The sequence below is a fragment of the Cupressus sempervirens genome, chromosome 10 (genome assembly GCF_028749045.1).
Source record: "Cupressus sempervirens isolate cs-2001-9-10 chromosome 10, ASM2874904v1, whole genome shotgun sequence".
In the NCBI taxonomy this organism is placed as follows: domain Eukaryota; kingdom Viridiplantae; phylum Streptophyta; class Pinopsida; order Cupressales; family Cupressaceae; genus Cupressus; species Cupressus sempervirens.
Window position 1 is genome coordinate 518,337,556 of NC_143127.1, and position 17,430 is coordinate 518,354,985.

General features: G+C 34.9%; 1 protein-coding gene across 3 annotated transcripts in view; it reads left to right on the forward strand.

Moving 5' to 3' along the window:
- LOC149534928 (phospholipase A I-like protein) overlaps nt 1-17,430 on the forward strand; it is a 176,313-nt gene that overhangs the window by 81,586 nt on the left and 77,297 nt on the right. The window contains exons 3-11 of one of the 3 annotated variants that reach the window (XM_089803698.1): nt 13,668-13,746; nt 13,928-14,081; nt 14,169-14,384; nt 14,673-14,918; nt 15,039-15,201; nt 15,298-15,558; nt 15,665-15,786; nt 15,881-16,042; nt 16,723-16,927. In XM_089803698.1, the coding sequence (XP_089659824.1) occupies nt 13,668-13,746; nt 13,928-14,081; nt 14,169-14,384; nt 14,673-14,918; nt 15,039-15,201; nt 15,298-15,558; nt 15,665-15,786; nt 15,881-16,042; nt 16,723-16,927 (1,608 nt within the window). The remainder of the gene's footprint in view (nt 1-13,667; nt 13,747-13,927; nt 14,082-14,168; nt 14,385-14,672; nt 14,919-15,038; nt 15,202-15,297; nt 15,559-15,664; nt 15,787-15,880; nt 16,043-16,722; nt 16,928-17,430) is intronic. The other 2 variants (XM_089803700.1, XM_089803699.1) reach the window with 2 other exon arrangements.

The window sequence follows — 17,430 nt, forward strand, 5'->3', positions numbered from 1 at the left end:
AAACCAAGCATGTGGATGTTCACTGTCATTACAGCTGGGTGAAGACAAAACTATAGATTTGCAGTATGTTCCTACCACAGATCAGACTGCAAACATTCTCACGAAGCCTCTTGGTCCTGATAAGTTTGTCAAATTCAGAGGATAGGTTGGTGCGTTAAATAGATTAACCATTAAGGTAGGGTATTACAATAATAGATAAGTCCTCTATTATTAGTTAATGGTTATCTATTGTAAATATTTAATTAGCTTTAGTTTGCTTTCATTTTTTGCTTTCTCTAGAATAGAATGTTTCTATTCTTTATGATCTTTTCCTAAGGAAACATTGTTTCGTCCTTTTGTATAAATTGACCGTCTGGTTTCTATTAATAACAAGCAAGTATTTACCAATTACTGCTGTAATATTGCGGACTCTGTTCTCCTGTCCCCAGTGGCGCCACCAGATTCTGCCACCTTCGCCAAGGATGGAGGGACGTCCCAGTGTTGACTATTTGCTGAATTGACTATTTATGTTCAATGTTTGATCTTCCAATTCGATGCAATGTTCAAACTCTTACATTGTAATACATAATTTCATAATTAGCATTTTAAGTACCATATGTATAGTATATACAAGCCCTTATGTCGCACACCACTGCCGTCCCCGCCATCCCCCTTACGTTCCCAAATTAAAACCCCTCTGTCCCCTCATCCCGAAAACTTTTCCCTCCCGTTCTACTGTCCCCTGGTCCTCCAAGGCGGTGTTACTTTGTTATTTTTGAATCTCTATGGTTTTGATAATTAAACTCTATACACTATCTAAGTTGTAGATTTTGATTACTATCACGTGGTCCAATCATTTTTAACACTAGCTAAGTCTTGTACAAGAGGGTCATGTTGTTCGATAGGGTCATGTTGTCTTTTGTAATCCTAAATAATTCCTCTTGCATTAGCAATGTGAGGATTTTCTTTGGTAGCAGTGTTGAAATTCAATTTGATACAGTTTAGGTGTAATGGTAAATCATTGTGTTGTTAAATAGAGGAGATGAAAGCTCCTTATATAGATTTACAAATACTACGATTCTAAAAGAGACACTCGAGAACTAAATACAAAAATAGAAACTACCTAATAAACTAAAGACTAACTAAGATGACCATTAAAGAAACATTATAATATTTGTATACCCTCTCTTGGTTGTCATTGTCTAATTGTTGCCTTCTGGTCACAAATTCTTCAAAATATTCTGTTGCTGTTGAAACCCTCCCTGGATCTGCAAAATGTTAATGACCAAGGAGCCATCAAGAAAAAACAAATTGAGAAGGGTGCTTCCTTCTTCAAAATGCTTTGCAAGAAGAGACAAGAGCCTACCACTGACTTTTCCAATGAGATGAGTTTGCTACTAACCCTCTTGGAAATCAACAAATCTTTTGACCCTAATTCGTCGCAAAAATCCAACTTGATGTCGGATAACAGAGCTTCCTTTCCTTGTACCAAAGACCTATTGAGAACAATTGCCTTGAGGAAGAATTGACAAATCCTCCAAACTTTGTTGATGAGAAGGATGCCACAAAACAAACTACAAGATATGATTTTGAAGTTTACAAAGCATTATTTTTGAGGAGAAAAATCAACAAAAACCCAACACAATTTTTGAGGTGAAAAACTAATCAAAACTCAATGTGATTTTTGAGGTAAAAAATGGTAAAGCCCCTTAGATAATTTTTGAGGAAAAAATTATAAAAACCCATTAGAAATTATTTAAGGGAAAAAATTATGAAAACCTATTAGATAATTTTGGAAAAAAAATTATAAACCCACTTGATAGTTTTTGAGGAAAAAATTATAAACCCACCGGATAAACCTTCATGTGATAAAACACGAGACTTCTCATGGTAAAACATGTGACACACAAAAAGCACATGCAAGCAACATTCAACCTTTGAAACTAATGACTCTTGCTGAAAATAGAAAATTGCACAATCAAAACTCTAGACTAGGCTTGCGATTTTTAGCAAGAATCTTGAAGACGAACCAAATTTTTTTCATAAAATATCTCCAATGATTTGTATTTCAAAAAACCGCAAAACAAATTTTGGAAAACTCTCCTAATCAAAAGAAGCTTAATTTTTCTTAAAAAAATTGTCAAATTTTATGAAATCCCATCAACCTTCTCTGATGCAATGTTATGATAAATCGATGTTGTTGTCAAACAAAGCAGATAAAACTCTTTATAGAGATTTTCAAAGATGATGTTTCTAAAAGAAACAATCCTGAACTAAAGATAAAAATAGAAACTACCTAATTAACTAAATACTAGCTAAGATGACTATTAAACAAACATTATAATATTCTAATATTAAAAAAAATGATGTTTTATTACATTTTGGCTTCCAATTTGTTTAGTCTGCTGTGATATCTATGATAGTTGTAATATTTGTGAAAAGTCGATCAAAACCATAAAACAAAATTTGAGATAGAGAATAGAGAATACAAAACTTATTTTTGAGGAAAACATATCAAAACCCAACAAATAATTTTTGAAGAAAAGAATTATTAAAATCCATTATTATTTTTTGAAGGGAAAATTTGAGAAAACCCATCAGAATGTTTTGAAGGGAGAAATTTATGAAAACCCAAGAGAAAGTTTTAAAGGGAAATTATTATGAAAACCCATTAGAATATTCTTAAGGGAAAAAATTGTGAAAACACATCAAAAATTTCCTAAGGGAGAAAATTATGAAAACCCACCATAAGTTTTTCAAGGGAAAGAATAATGAAAATCCACCAAAGAAACCTTCATGTGGCAAAACAGGAAAGTTTGCATGGTAAGACAACAAATGCAAGTACATGCAACTTGCAAAATGCACATGCAACTCACATGCAACTCACATGCATCAAACATACAACCTTTGAAAATCAGAGGCTTTTGCTCAAACTAGGAAATTGCATGATCAAAGCCCTTGACCAGTTTCGCAATTTTTAGCAAAAATCTTCAAAGACAAACCACAAAATTTTCGTAAAATACCTCCAATAGTTTCTATTAAAATAAACAAAAAAACAATTTTTTGGAAAAAAGTTCAGAATAGAAGAGACTCGGGAATCTTTTTAAAATTCTGCCAAATTTATGAAATCCTTTTGACTCGTGTTGACACCATGTTCTGCTAAACCAAAGCTGTATTTTTGTATCATTGAGGAGATTTAAGCTCTTTATAGATTTATAAAGACAATGTTTCTAAAAGAAACAATCGTCAACTAAAGACAAAAATAGAAACCGTCTAATAAATTAAGGACTAACTAAGATGACCATTAAAGAAACATTACAATATTCTAAATATCTTATATATGTGTTCCAATATTTCATCGTGCAATGCTATATTATGATGATGGAATTAATTCTACCTTGTTGGCTTGAGATTTAAGCCAATGCAGTGAGGTAGATGTTCGCATTATTCAATCCAATGATTTGAGCTGGAATTTGCAATTGATTTTCAAAGATGCTTCTATCGTATTCAATGCATATCATATATGCCAAAGAATGTTGGAGGAGGTTGTGCTTTATGTCAAGAGATCTGGGCTTCTTGATCTACTTTCTACCATATTTAGACAGACTTCCTTCGTTGAAATGATTGATATGCTCTTTAGTCCCGAGAATCCGGCTTAAGTTGTTCCAAAAAACAGTTGTGCAGGAACTAGAGAAAGGGGTGATCAATGGTACTTGTTTTTTGGCAATTTGGGCAAACTGTAGGGCCCATTACACTTGCTGCTGTGCATTAGGATTATCTTGTCATAATTTTTCTGCAACTTAGAAGCTATTGAAGGTTTTTTATTTTGGGCCAGCTTTTGGATTGCCATGGTATATTCCTTTTGTTTGTGTTGTTGATTTGATTGTACATTTCTGAGTCGCTCTCTTTCTTTTGACTACCTATATGAGTTGTAGACCTTGAACAGTGTTAGTTTTATAGGATCTCTAATAGAAGAATATCGGATTATATCAGACTTTACTTCTTATTGTATGTGTGTAGCAGGAGTGTACCTTTAGAATGCTCCAATGTGCTTTATTTGGAATACTGATGCCGACAAGAATGTATTTGATAATCTGCAATATTACTTTGTCGATACTGGGACTGCAAGTATGTTATGTATTGATATTGCCTTGTCCATCGATGAGAGAAAATACTTATACAAGGTGAAGGGGCATGACTCTACGTGGCCAAAGGCCATGTAGGGTCATGACCCTACCTGGTCACAACTGTTAGTTAATATAATCAACCGGCGATCAAGAATTAATCACGCCCGATAAAGCATGTTCTATTTATTCAAAACAATACTTAATATGTATATCGATGGCAATATAGTTTGAAGCCCGATCCTTGATTAGAGATAACAATGTTATAATATCAATAATGAAAGTAACCCGATATGAATTGGCAACAACAGTAAGAGAGGCCCAATTTGAATCATGACTTTTAACTTGTATACATACATATCTGTACATAATACATATATACGTATACATATAATATGTGTATTTATATATGTATATATATACCAGAGCATAATAGATTTAGATACTTAGTATTACTTTGACTAATGCAAAACTTCAACACTCCCTCTTTAGCAAGGGAGAAGGAATGAAGAATCCAAATATTAGAATATCTACACATGATACATTATTTGACACTACCACTCTAAGAAATAGAGAGTCATCAAATAACATAAATCACCATGCTATGAACACTATCATAACATAAATTATGATCTCTAATTGTCTGAAACAATATCTAGAGTAATCATAATGCATTTGTTATTCACGACTTCCGGAATGTCCGGACCAACAGTCATAATAATAGGCCTATCATTTGTAAGATCATCACCTTACAAAGATTACCTTTTGAATATATATGTCTATGAAAGATCGTCACCTTTCATTACATATTTGAAACAACAATCATAGAAGCATAAACACATATGAATTGAAATTAAATTCAATATTCAAAATCACAATTTAATCATACCAAGTTTTTCTGAAGTATACCAACTTCACTCTAGCAAGAGGCTTGATAAAAATATCAGCTGTTTGTTCATTAGTACTAATGTACTCTAGTTTGATGATATCTTGATCTACCATATCTGTGATGTAGTGATAGGGAATTTTAATATGCTTGGACCGATTGTGAAAAACTGGATTAGCTGAAAGTTTGATACAACTTTGGTTATCACAATGAATATAGTAGGCTTCAAAGGCTTCTTAAACAAATCAAATAAAAGTTTTTGTAGCCATACAACTTCTTTGGCTCCTAAGGAAGAGGCTATGTATTTTGCTTCAATTGAGCTCAATGTGTAATAATCTTTCTTAAATTGGGTCAGAAAATTAGCACTAGTGCGGATAGTATTTTTGTCAAACAATTGGTGAATGGTTTTCTGTATTAACTAGGAAGCCATTTAAATATACCACTTCTCATAAATGCATGCCAAAGTTGAAGACAGTTGAATGAGATGGAACTCAAATACAAATCAAAATTGAGAACAACAATATCATATAGGCATACTATACGCAAATCTATTTGAATGTATGAAAGAGATAATAAACTCGGTTCAATCTTTATATTTGTAAAGGTGATTACTGTTTCACTTAATACAAAACGAGAAATGAAGAACTTGGAGTTAGTTGCTGGTAATGATCTGCCTCTGTGATTTGATGTAGGGGAGCTACTACGGCCTGTGTTCACAATGTTTAAATCATTATTTGGAACCACCTTCCCTCGACATTGAACAACAGATATTGTTGCTTCCAACTACCTAGATTTGTGTTCTCTTGTTGCTAACGATGGAATCCTCCTGCTCAACAAGTCTTCAACTGCAAACCTGATACCGCTAGTTTCTGAGAGTTTCATCTGCTTTCAGTTGATCTTGCGAAAGCTCATGACTGTTTGTAAGATACTCTTCGAAGTCTTAGGTGACTGGCAACCAACACTGCTACCCGAATACTGTTCCAACTAACACCTGCATACATGTCACCGCTGGAGAAGTTTATTCACGTATTTCCTGTGAGGTGATTCTTGAATACTGCTTGTCTTATTCCCTTATACACGGGTTCCACTATTATAGATGTGATATTGGGAGAGGTGCTGAAATGTTCAACAGTTCTAACCCACAAAATGTACTAGCACTGAGACAGTCTTTCTACTGTAGGGAAAATGTTCATCTATTCTGTGCTCCATCCAAGGAATAATCAAATCAATGGCATTTAGTGCTTACAATTCTCAAATATTGACCTGTGTGTCCCTTGCCTTCTAGAGAACTCCACTTATTGCCAACTTCTAAGATATTCAATTGAAATCTAATACTGATATGAAAATGTGAGTGCTAGGTTTGCATCCAGCATCACTATTCTTTTCCTCAAGGGTTTTCGTCCTTAGGACTCTTAGGAAATATCCAGTCACATCTAAGTAACCTTTTTGGATTTGTTTTATAACATATATTTGTTGTGTTCTTTCCCAAGATGAAGTCTCTTATTTATAACCTTGAAGTTAGGGAAAAGTGTTGGAATAAGAGATGTCGGATAAAACACCATTTTTGTCTTCTAGACACTTAAGTCACTTTATGAAGTGAATGACTTTTTAAAACATAAAGTAACTTTATTAAAGTACTTTAATACATTAAATGATGAACTTAAGACAAATCTTCCCTTGTGACTGGCACACATCCTTACTGGTAATGTCGTTAATCTATCCCAATGTGGAGATAGATTAACCAAGCGCCAAAAGAACTAGCACGAAAGAGGGGACATGACACAATGCAACTGAGGACTATTTCTTGCTGAACCAAGAAATCATCCCAGATCCAAGATTGAGGCAACATCTTGAAGTACTCTTATGCTTAGTAGAACTGCTTGCCCAATCTGAATCTGAAAAACCATGAAGATTTATCTCAACTTGATCATATCTGATTCCCATGCCAATAATTCCTCTTAGATATCTTAGGATATGTTTATCTGTCATAAGGTGAATCTTCTCTGGGGTAACCATGAACTGACTTAAGGTCTTAGTAGCATTACATATGTTAGGATGAGTATTCACTAAATACATCAATGAACCAATGATCTGTCTGTAGAGAGTAGGATCAATAGGTTCAGATTTATCCATGTCATCCTTTAGTTTATGTAGATTAAGTTCCATAGGAGTAGAAGTTAGTTTGCAGTCCATCATTCCAAACTTTGTTAGAATATCAATAGTATATTTTCCTTGGTTTAGAAAGATGTACACATTCCTAGAAAGTAGTAAAGAATACCTAAGTCTTTCATGTCAAATGCAGTTGTCAATTCTTGTTTGCATTTGCTTATTAGATGTTCTTCACACGAGTATTCTTGTTGTGAGTAATAAACCCTTCTGGTTGCTCAATGTACACTTCTTCAATTTCACCATTTAGAAAAGCTGTCTTAACATCTATTTGATGGACTTTCCGTCTTTTAAATGTTGCAATGGCCAAGATGGTTTTGACTGATGTATACCTAGCAATTGGAGCAAAGGTTTCCTCATAATTGATACCTTCTCTGTGAAAAACCTCATGCTACAAATCTTGCTTTGTATTTCTCAATGTTGCCATCAGGTGCATGCATGATTTTGTATAGCCATTTGGAAGAAACTACTGATTTGTTTTTAGGTCTGGGTACAACATCCCATACATCATTTTTTAATATTGAATTGTATTCTTCAATCATAGTTTCTTTCCAAGGTTGACTTGATAAGGCTTCATTAGTGTTAGAAAGTTCTGATTTGATAAGTTCTGTTACTAATGCAACATAACAAGGCTGAGTTCTTGTTTTCTTGCTTTCTTTTAATACTTCATCAGGTTCAACATGATTTTCTTCTATGAATTTTCTGTTCCAAAGTGGTCTCTTTTTATTGTTGTTATTTTCAACATCATCCGAAGCAGGTATAGGAGATGAAGTATCATTCTCCCTCTCATTCTCTACAGGGTGATCTTCATTTGTTTCGATGGTAGGTTCTATGAATGGCTCATCATTATTTTTAGAAAGGTTGAAGGCAATGTCTTCTTCAAATTTAATATCCCTGCTGATTTCAATTGTTTTTTGACCTGGAATATAGGCCCTGTAGCCTTTGGAATTTTCACTATACCCGATGAGAATTCCTTTCTTCCTAGATGGTTCTAGCTTTATTCTCCTTTCGTTAGGAATGTGAACATAGATTGGACACCCAAATATCCTTAGGTGACTTAGATCTAGTTTGATGCCTGTAAATACTTCTTCTGGAGTGGTATTTTCCAACACTGAGTACGAACATCGATTTTGAATGTAAATTGCAGTGTTAGATGCTTCAGCCTAGAATGAAGTATGAAGGTTTTGATCATGCATCATAGCTTTGGCAATTGATCTATTCTTACGTTTTGCAACTCCATTTTGTTGAGGATTATAAGGTACAAAAAAGTCTCTCTTAATCCCAATAGTAATGCAAAAATCTTTAAAAATTTCAGAGATGTACTCTCCTCCATTATTTGATCTTAAAATTTTAATTTTCTTTCCTGACTGATTTTCTTCTAGGGCTTTGAATTCGTTGAATTTTGAGAGTACTTCATTAGATTCCTTTTGTTTCAGGAAATAGATCCAAGTTCTCCTAGAATAATCATCAATAAAGATTACATAATAGAGGCACCCATTTAGATAGGGTACAGACATAGGACCACATAGGTCAGAGTGAATGAGTTCAAGTATTGCTTTTGATTTATGAACACTTTTGGGAAAGGATTGCTTGACATTTTTACCTAGGGCACAACCTTTGCAATCACCTAAGTGATATGATTTTAGATTAGGTAACCCTTTGACAATTTTCCCTATAGATGATAATGCTTAGTGTTAGTTTTTAGAGATCTCTGATAGACAAAACTATTACAATAGATATGAATAGTAGTAAATATTCTTACTTGAATAACTGTAGAACATAATTGTTCTTTAATGGTGAATGTTCTCGAATTGCTGAGATGCAGAATATCTTCCAATGAATATTGTTGATAACAAGTATTACAAAAGGAAATAAGCTGATTGTCCTTCAATGAAGATCGCAGAGGAGAATGCTGAGAATTTATCCTATAATTATAATGCAGATTGCTGGGACTTATAATGCCATCTATTGATTGTTGTCCTCAACGATCTGCATATACACTTATATGTTTGTGAAGAGCCATGACCCCCGTAGAGACATGACTCTAAGGAGGCATAACTAACAACCTGTTTGTTAGAGTAAATTAAAATATCCACAATGTTTTAGTATAAGCAATTGGCGCCATAATACAAGACCATCGATAACATGAATAATATAAAGTCTGCCAATAGTAATTTTGAATGATGATAAACCAAATGTGTGTGTGTGTGTGTGTCTATATATATATATATATATATATATATATAAGTGTACGTTTGAATCCATCATATCATAATTTACAAACTTTATAATTACTTCTTTGATGCTATACATCAACACTTAGAAATGTAGGTAACCTAATCTCCTATGCTAGATTTCTGTGGACTTTGAGATTTCATGACTTAGTGCAAAATTTTGTTGATTACAAAGTTTATATAAACTCCCATCTCTAACTCCAATAGTGATAGCTTTCTTGATGTTAGCATTTTTAGGCCAAGACAAAACTCTTTCTTGAAAAGCGATTCTGTATCCTTGATCAGAAAGGCCAGATATAGAGACTAGATTTCTTTTAATTCCAAGTACATATAAAACATTGTTAAGTTGAAGAGTAATACCTAAATTTAGTTTAATGGAGCAAGACCCAATACCTTTAATTGGATGAGTGGAGTCATCCTCAATGGTTACCTCTTCTGAGTTGTATTTTGAGAAGCTTTCGAATTTGTCTCTAAAACTTGTTATATGTCGAGATGCTCCATTATCTATGATCCAAGTGTTTTTGTTTGAGTTGAACTCACTGGAGAGTGCTAGATTTTCTTCTACTTCCTCCTTTTCTTCTTTTATTTCTGCTAGAGCAGCTTGATTTTTTTGTTTTTTTGGGTTCAGGACAAACATTATGAGAGTGACCAATTTTGTTACATTTGAAACATCTCACTTTTGACCAATCTCTTTTCTTATAAAGGTTTGTTGGATTCTCTCCTATTTCGATTGAATTTTCCTTTCTTGTTGGAGCTTACTTGAAGTGCATGAATGTCTCTCTCTTGATTTAAGCTTGTCCCCCTTAAGACTAATCTTGATTCCTCTTGAGTTCATTTATTCTAGTGTAATTCAAATTTAGGAAGCTTAGGTTGAGAGCTTAGTCCTCGAATAAAAGTTTCCCAAGATAGAGGAAGTCCCCTTAGGGCAATCATTGTAAGTTCTTTATCATCAACTTGACTTCCCATTGTACCAAGTTGATCTTAGTTTAGAGATTCTTAGAAAATAGGAAGTGACAGTCTCCCCATTGTTCATTTTTATGTATAATAAATCATGCTTTAAGGTCAGCGTCCTACTAGTATTATTGATTTCAAAGGTGTTCTTGATAGTGGAGAACATTTCAAATGCTGTTGAAAGGTTAGAAATAGACGCGAGAATATGATCCTTCACAAAGTCTATAATTATTTCCATTGCTTTATTGTTGTGCCTTTTCCACGTTGTTTTGTCTGGATCATTTTCCGGAATAGTTTTATTTGATTCTACATACTCTTCTAATTCCATTTCTCTTAGGATTACCATGATACAAATTTTCCATGAAGAAAAGTTCGATGCCCCCTCCAATCTATCCTCTAACCTTACATAGTTAACCATTTTGATTTTGAAAAAATAAAAAATTCAAAAATTGGAAAGTCTGAAATTTTATGTATAAGAGTTCTGAATAAAATGTCTTATCAGAATGGCTCTGATACCATGTTAGTTTTATAAGATCTCTGATAGAAAGAATATCAGATTATATCAGACTTTACTTACTTCTTATTGTTTGTGTGTAGCAGGAGTGTACCTTCAGAATGCTCCAATGTGCTTTGTCTGTAATACTGAATGCTAACAATAATGTATTTGATAATCTCCATTATTACTCTGCAGATACTGGGACTGTAAGTATGTTATGTATTGATATTTCCTTGTCCACCGATGAGAGCAAATACTTATACAAGGTGAAGGGTCATATCCCTGTAGGGGCATAACTCTACGTGGCCACGTAAGGCCACGTAGGGTCATGACCCTACGTGGTCACAACTGTTAGTTAATATAATCAACCAGCGATCAAGAATTAATCACGCTCGATAAAGCATGTTCGATTTATTCTGAACAATACTTAATATGTATATCAATGGCAATATAGTGTGGAGCCCAATCCTTGATCAGAGATAACAATGTTATAATATCAATAATGAAAGTAACCCAATATGAATCGGCAACAACAGTAAGAGAGGCTTGATCTGAATCATGACTGTGTAACTTGTATACATACATATTTGTACATATATACACATGCATATAATCATATGTGTACGTACACACACACACACACACCAGAGCATAATAGATTCAGATACTTAGTATTACTTTGACTGATGCTAAACTTCAACAAATAGAAGGAAGTAGTTTGGTCTATTTGTTTCTAAATAATACATACCTTCGAGGTTAGTGATCCCAGGATTCCTTTTGGTGGCCATACCAAAGTTCAATTTAATCCTGCTTGGGCAAGGTGGGTTACATTGTAATTTGGTTTTGATTTGGGTTTATATTATGCAATATCTTCTATGTAATTTCCAATATTTCATCATGTGATGTAATCATGATGATGGAATTAAGCCAAGTTACCCTGGTGGCCCCTAGACCCTGCTGGACCAGCCTAGGTATGAACTGGTACTTGGTCCTGGTCCAGTTCGCCTACTGGTTTGGGCAGGCCCCAGTCCAAACTGGCAGGCTAGAAAATGGAAACTGGGCGAACAAGGCCCAAACAAATTGAACCCGGGTGAACTTGGTTCGGACTTTGAGGAAATGGGCCCCATGGACATCAATAAATTGACTTTTTTTGCCAAATTTAATGAAGTTTGGACATCCTTAACCCTTAAAGGCGGAAATAAAAGGCTTATGTTGGCTTGCAATTGCAGATTTTGATGCCAACACTATTATTGCTGCTGCTGATCCTACTGGCATTAGCTCTATTGCCGAGTCATGCCAAAGAAGAAGAAGAAGAATATTAATCAATTTTTAATCCATTAGTTGAACTTGAAACAATGATACTTGAACTTTTTGTTATGATTTAATTTTAATGTTTTGAATCTTCGATGTTGAACTTGAAATAAATGGTAGTATGATCACAATTCATGATGCTATGATTACTAGTGATTTTAAGATACTGCGTGACATTCTAATTTTAATGCATGCTTCTAGGCTTCATAAATACAAATATATCTAATTTTTATGTGTTTTTGTACTAATGAACCCAATTAGACCCAAAACACTTTCTAAAATTTTGCCATACCAGCGAACCAGTTCTTCGAACTCGAACTTAGAACCAAAGTTAGAAATTGTAACTTAGAAATTAAGTTTGCCATGTTGGCTGAAGGTCAAACTCCAGGTAGTTGAGCATATGTTTGTATTCACTCCAAGGAGTTGACCTTGAATTAGTACTTGGTTATTGAAGATTCTTCTATTGCATTGATTGCAATATGTCGAAGAATGTGTGCTTGAGCAGCTTGTGCTATGTGTTGGAGATTGGGGCTTATTGATCCACTCTATGCATATATTTACATGCTTTATTGACATGTTTGATTAGCTTTTATTTCTAAGTATGTGGCCCATTTGTTCTGATAAAAAATTGCCTGAGAACTAGACAAAAAGGTTGGTCCATGGTTTCTGATATTTTTTGCTATCAGGACAGATTGTGGGGCCCATTACACTTGCTTCTGCATGCGATCTGGTGTTAGAGTTTTTCTGTAAATGAAAATCTATAAGCAGGTTTTGAATTAAGGCCAGGTTTTGAAATGCTCCCATTCAGTTCCTCTTGTAGATATTATGGTTCAATCTGGGATTAGCATTCTGGTGTTAAGCTGATGCAAATCCTAGCCTGGTTCATGATTCTGGAACATTTTTGTCAAATTCGATGCAGCAATGTATGCCCCAATAGCAGATCCTACTTTTTCTAGGAAATTTTAAAACCATTATTTACTTGGGAGGTGTTGGAGCATTAAATTAGTACCACAATTGTGATATTGCTATCAGGATTCAACAGTGGAGTTTTCGAGTCAAACTCATTGACCCATGTTAAACCTTTACTGGTATCGTGCAGTGGCTCAATTGTTTAATGAAAAAGCCAGATTCATTCATGAACCAAGGTCCTTCCTGAGAGATGAGACCATATGGTGGAAAGAGGCAATATCCTTATTGAGAGAGGAAGGGCATATCAGTCTCAACTCTCAAGTCAAGGAAGGAGCTAAACTTTAGCAGGTTAGGAAAAAGAGAAGTGGCAGAGCAATTGTAGCCATGTGAGCCAAGCGTGTCCTACTTTTTCATTGAGTTCTATCTCTAACTTTGAAGAAAGATCTTACTTCTATTTAGTTAAATACATCGGAGTTATTTGCATTATTTTAGTTGACAGAGTTAGTGGAATTATTTTGCTACCTCTCATTACAGTTAAATAACAGTATTTGTTGTATACAAATTTGTGTCCAGTGGCTTAATAATCCGTTTTTCTGGTCCTATCCAAGCAGTTGAACTGAGGCAATGTGTTGGTCTCATTGAATTATCTCTTGAGCATAACAAGCTGGTGCGCCCTCTTCTCGATTTCAGGTTGTGTATTCCTCTTTTTTCTTCTTGCAGAAATGGGGTATTGAATTTGTGAAGGGATAGAAGTAATTTTTACAGGAATAAAATATGTGATGTCTTGTATGAAACATGCTTTGATGCTTTGATATTGAGTACCTTGCAAAATCAGTTTTGATTATAATTCTTTTCTTGGACATGATTTCAGGGCCATGTCGGAATTGCGTGTATTGCGTCTGTTTGGGAATCCTCTCGAGTTTTTACCTGAGATTTTGCCATTATCCAATCTTCGTCATTTGTCACTAGCGAATGTTCGAATAGAGGGTAATCAAAATTTATCTGCAGTACATGTTGATATAGAGGTAAAGTCACGGGAACAAAGAATTCTTACGCTGAAAAGGTTCTTGTTTGGTGTCACTTAAGACATTAAGTAACTTATTTGATTGTAGTTGCAGACAGAGAACAGCTCCTACTTTGTTGCTTCAAGACACAAACTAAGTGCCTTCTTCTCCCTTGTTTTTCGATTCTCATCATGTCAACATCCTCTTCTTGCCTCGGCATTGGCCAAAATTACTGAAGATAACAACAACCGCAATGCGATTGGCAGAGATGAAAATGCTGTGCGACAACTAATAAGCATGTTGAATAGTGACAATCGCCATGTGGTATGTGGACAAGCTTGACAGTGTTCCCAAAGATGTAACACCATTTGTTCCAAGATGGATATTTTGAGTAATGAATGAAGTAAAATATGCAATGAATAATAATTGACTGTTTTCTATTATAAAGGTAAAATATATAATGAATTCCAATCTGTTTATAGATAAGATGTTTTGCTTTTGATTCTGAACCAAATTATATGCAAAGATAGGCAACTGTTTAATATTTATAATTGCTATGATAGGAATGAAGTCACCCAATGTATTTAATTTGAGATAAATTCATCTATGTAGGTAGAGCAGGCTTGCTCAGCTCTCTCATCATTGGCATCGGATACTTCTTTGGCAGTGTTATTGATGAAAGCTGATATAATGCAGCCTATTGAATCAGTTTTGAAATCAGTTGTTTTGGAAGAGCTCATTTCAGTGTTACATGTTGTGGTGAATATGGCATTTGCTTCTGATGTTGTGGCTTCTAAAATGCTCACTAAGGATCTTGTAAAATCCTTGAAGCTGTTATGTGCACATGAAAGTATTGAGGCAAGATTCAAAAAAAATGCTTGTTACTTTTAGCAAGTTGTTGAATACTGCCTTTAATTTCAACTTCCCGTGTTTTATAGGAATTCAACGTGCTTTTTGTAAATGCCAAACTGTAACCAGGTGCAGCAATTGGCACTATTGGCTGTTGGCAATTTAGCATTTTGCTGGGAGAATCGCCGGACTTTAATTGCATCAGAAAGCTTGCGTGAACTTCTCCTTCGCTTGACAGTTGGACCTGCATCTTGTGTATCCAAAGCTGCTGCACGTGCACTAGCTATCCTGGGTGTGTATAGAGATTTTCATATAACATCTTTTGGTATTAATTGAGAGCTATAGATTAGAATCTGAGAAACATTGGCTGATTCTAATATGTTCTTAGGAGAGAATGAGCATCTGCGACGGGCAATAAGAGCGCGACCTGTAGGAAAACAGGGCTTACGTGTACTATCAATGGATGGAGGTGGAATGCGAGGTCTTGCTACTGTGCAGATGCTTCGGAGGATAGAACAAGGAACTGGGAAGCGTATTCATGAAATTTTTGACCTTATATGTGGTACTTCCACAGGAGGAATGCTAGCAATTGCTCTTGGAATCAAAGGCTTGAGTTTGGATCAGTGTGAAGAAATTTATAAAAATCTTGGTCTGTGTTAGCTTTACCAAATTCTATGGAATTTTTAAAGGCATTTTTAAAAATGAGAAAATATGTATTATAGTATCATAGAATTGAATACTTATTTACCTTTCAGGAAAGCTGGTATTTGCGGAGCCTGTAACAAAGGATAATGAAGCCGCAACCTGGAGAGAGAAGTTAGATCAATTGTATAAAAGTTCATCACAGAATTTTCGTGTGGTGGTGCATGGATCTAAGGTAGTACTCCTTTCTACTGCTTCCATCTCATCGTCCTGGTTTTAGTACTGTTGGAAGAGGAAATTTGTATTCTCACTGCAAATTTTGTTTGCAGCACAATGCAGATCAGTTTGAGAGATTACTGAAAGAGATGTGTGCAGATGAAGATGGAGATCTTTTGATTGATTCAGCTGTAAGGAATATTCCTAAGGTTTTTGTTGTTTCAACACTTGTCAGTGTAATCCCAGCACAACCTTTCGTATTTAGAAACTACCAGGTAACGAATTCCAAGCCACATGCCAATGCTCTTCATTCATAGTTGTCCATTAAGGATTACAATTTCTGGATAATAAATGATAACAGACAATGTGTGAGACTATTGTTTTTAATATTTTTGGAAAGAGAAATCATGTAAAGAAAGCATTTTAGTCCTGAAGCATAGAACTGAAGCAAGGTCTTGAAATTACAAAGGCTATTTATCTGGTAAAGTATTAAACAAAAACTGCAAACAGTACCAAGAATGACATCATTTGATATGTAAATGTAGTGATCATTCAACAGGGAAAGTTGTCTCAGTTCTCCTGCTTCATTGTTGTCTTTCACTATGCATTCTCATATTAATCGACAAACAAGCTCAACTCTTGGATTTTGGTTATTGCCAATGTATGCATGCGTGCATCTAAGGGGCTGGTGGTTATCCACTCCAGAAAATGGCATTTTGAACTTGAAGTGACATGTTAAGAACTACGTACTGTATATTTATCAGATTAAATCTTGAACAGGATGTTTATTTAGTCTAGAAGATTCAATATTAACTCTAATTCAAAAAATCAAATTAATTTTATTTTTCACTGTAATTTATGGAATATGCAAGAGTTGAGGTATTTGACATAACCTGCTTTGCTGAACCTCCTTTGTGATGTTGCTTTGGTGTCATTTTGTAATTTAAATTTGCAGTACCCTCCTGGTACACCAGAGACAACATCATGGACGACAGAAGGACCAACTGCAAGTGTGTCAGGGACGCCTGCAACAGCTACTCCTTTGGCTACTCAAATAGGGCAGAGACGTAGTGCTTTTATTGGAAGCTGTAAGCACCACGTATGGGAAGCTATCAGAGCCTCCTCTGCAGCTCCATATTATCTGGATGACTTTGCTGAGGGTAAGAGATAGGTGTGAACACAGTCGACTGGTTATATATTTCATATTTAACAGGTGTTGGTGCTTTCATATTCCTTGCTTTTCTGCATTTTTTTACCCTTGGGAACAAATAATTTCCCAAGTTCATGGATTATCTTTTATTTTTTTATGTTTATGATAGCTGTGGATCTTGGAACATTATATTATAAGATTCCTCTTTAAGAATCTGCTAAATCCAGCAGAGCTTAGTACCCTTAGGCTAAGAATGTGCTGAATGCATTTTCTTTTGATGGAGGAGGTCATGGCTTCCTCCATAGACCTTGTATCCAATCCTTTGAAAATTTAAGAGTCCTAGATTGAGCAAAACGTAGCATTGATAAACTCAGAGGATTCATGCAATATGAAGCAAAAAGGATGATCAGCTAACACAATTGTCAAACCTAGAAGGAGAATGGCTGCAACTTAAAGATAGTAAATCCCCCCCAAAACCTGTTTCAATCTTTTGTGGAAATGGAGAGAAGGTTA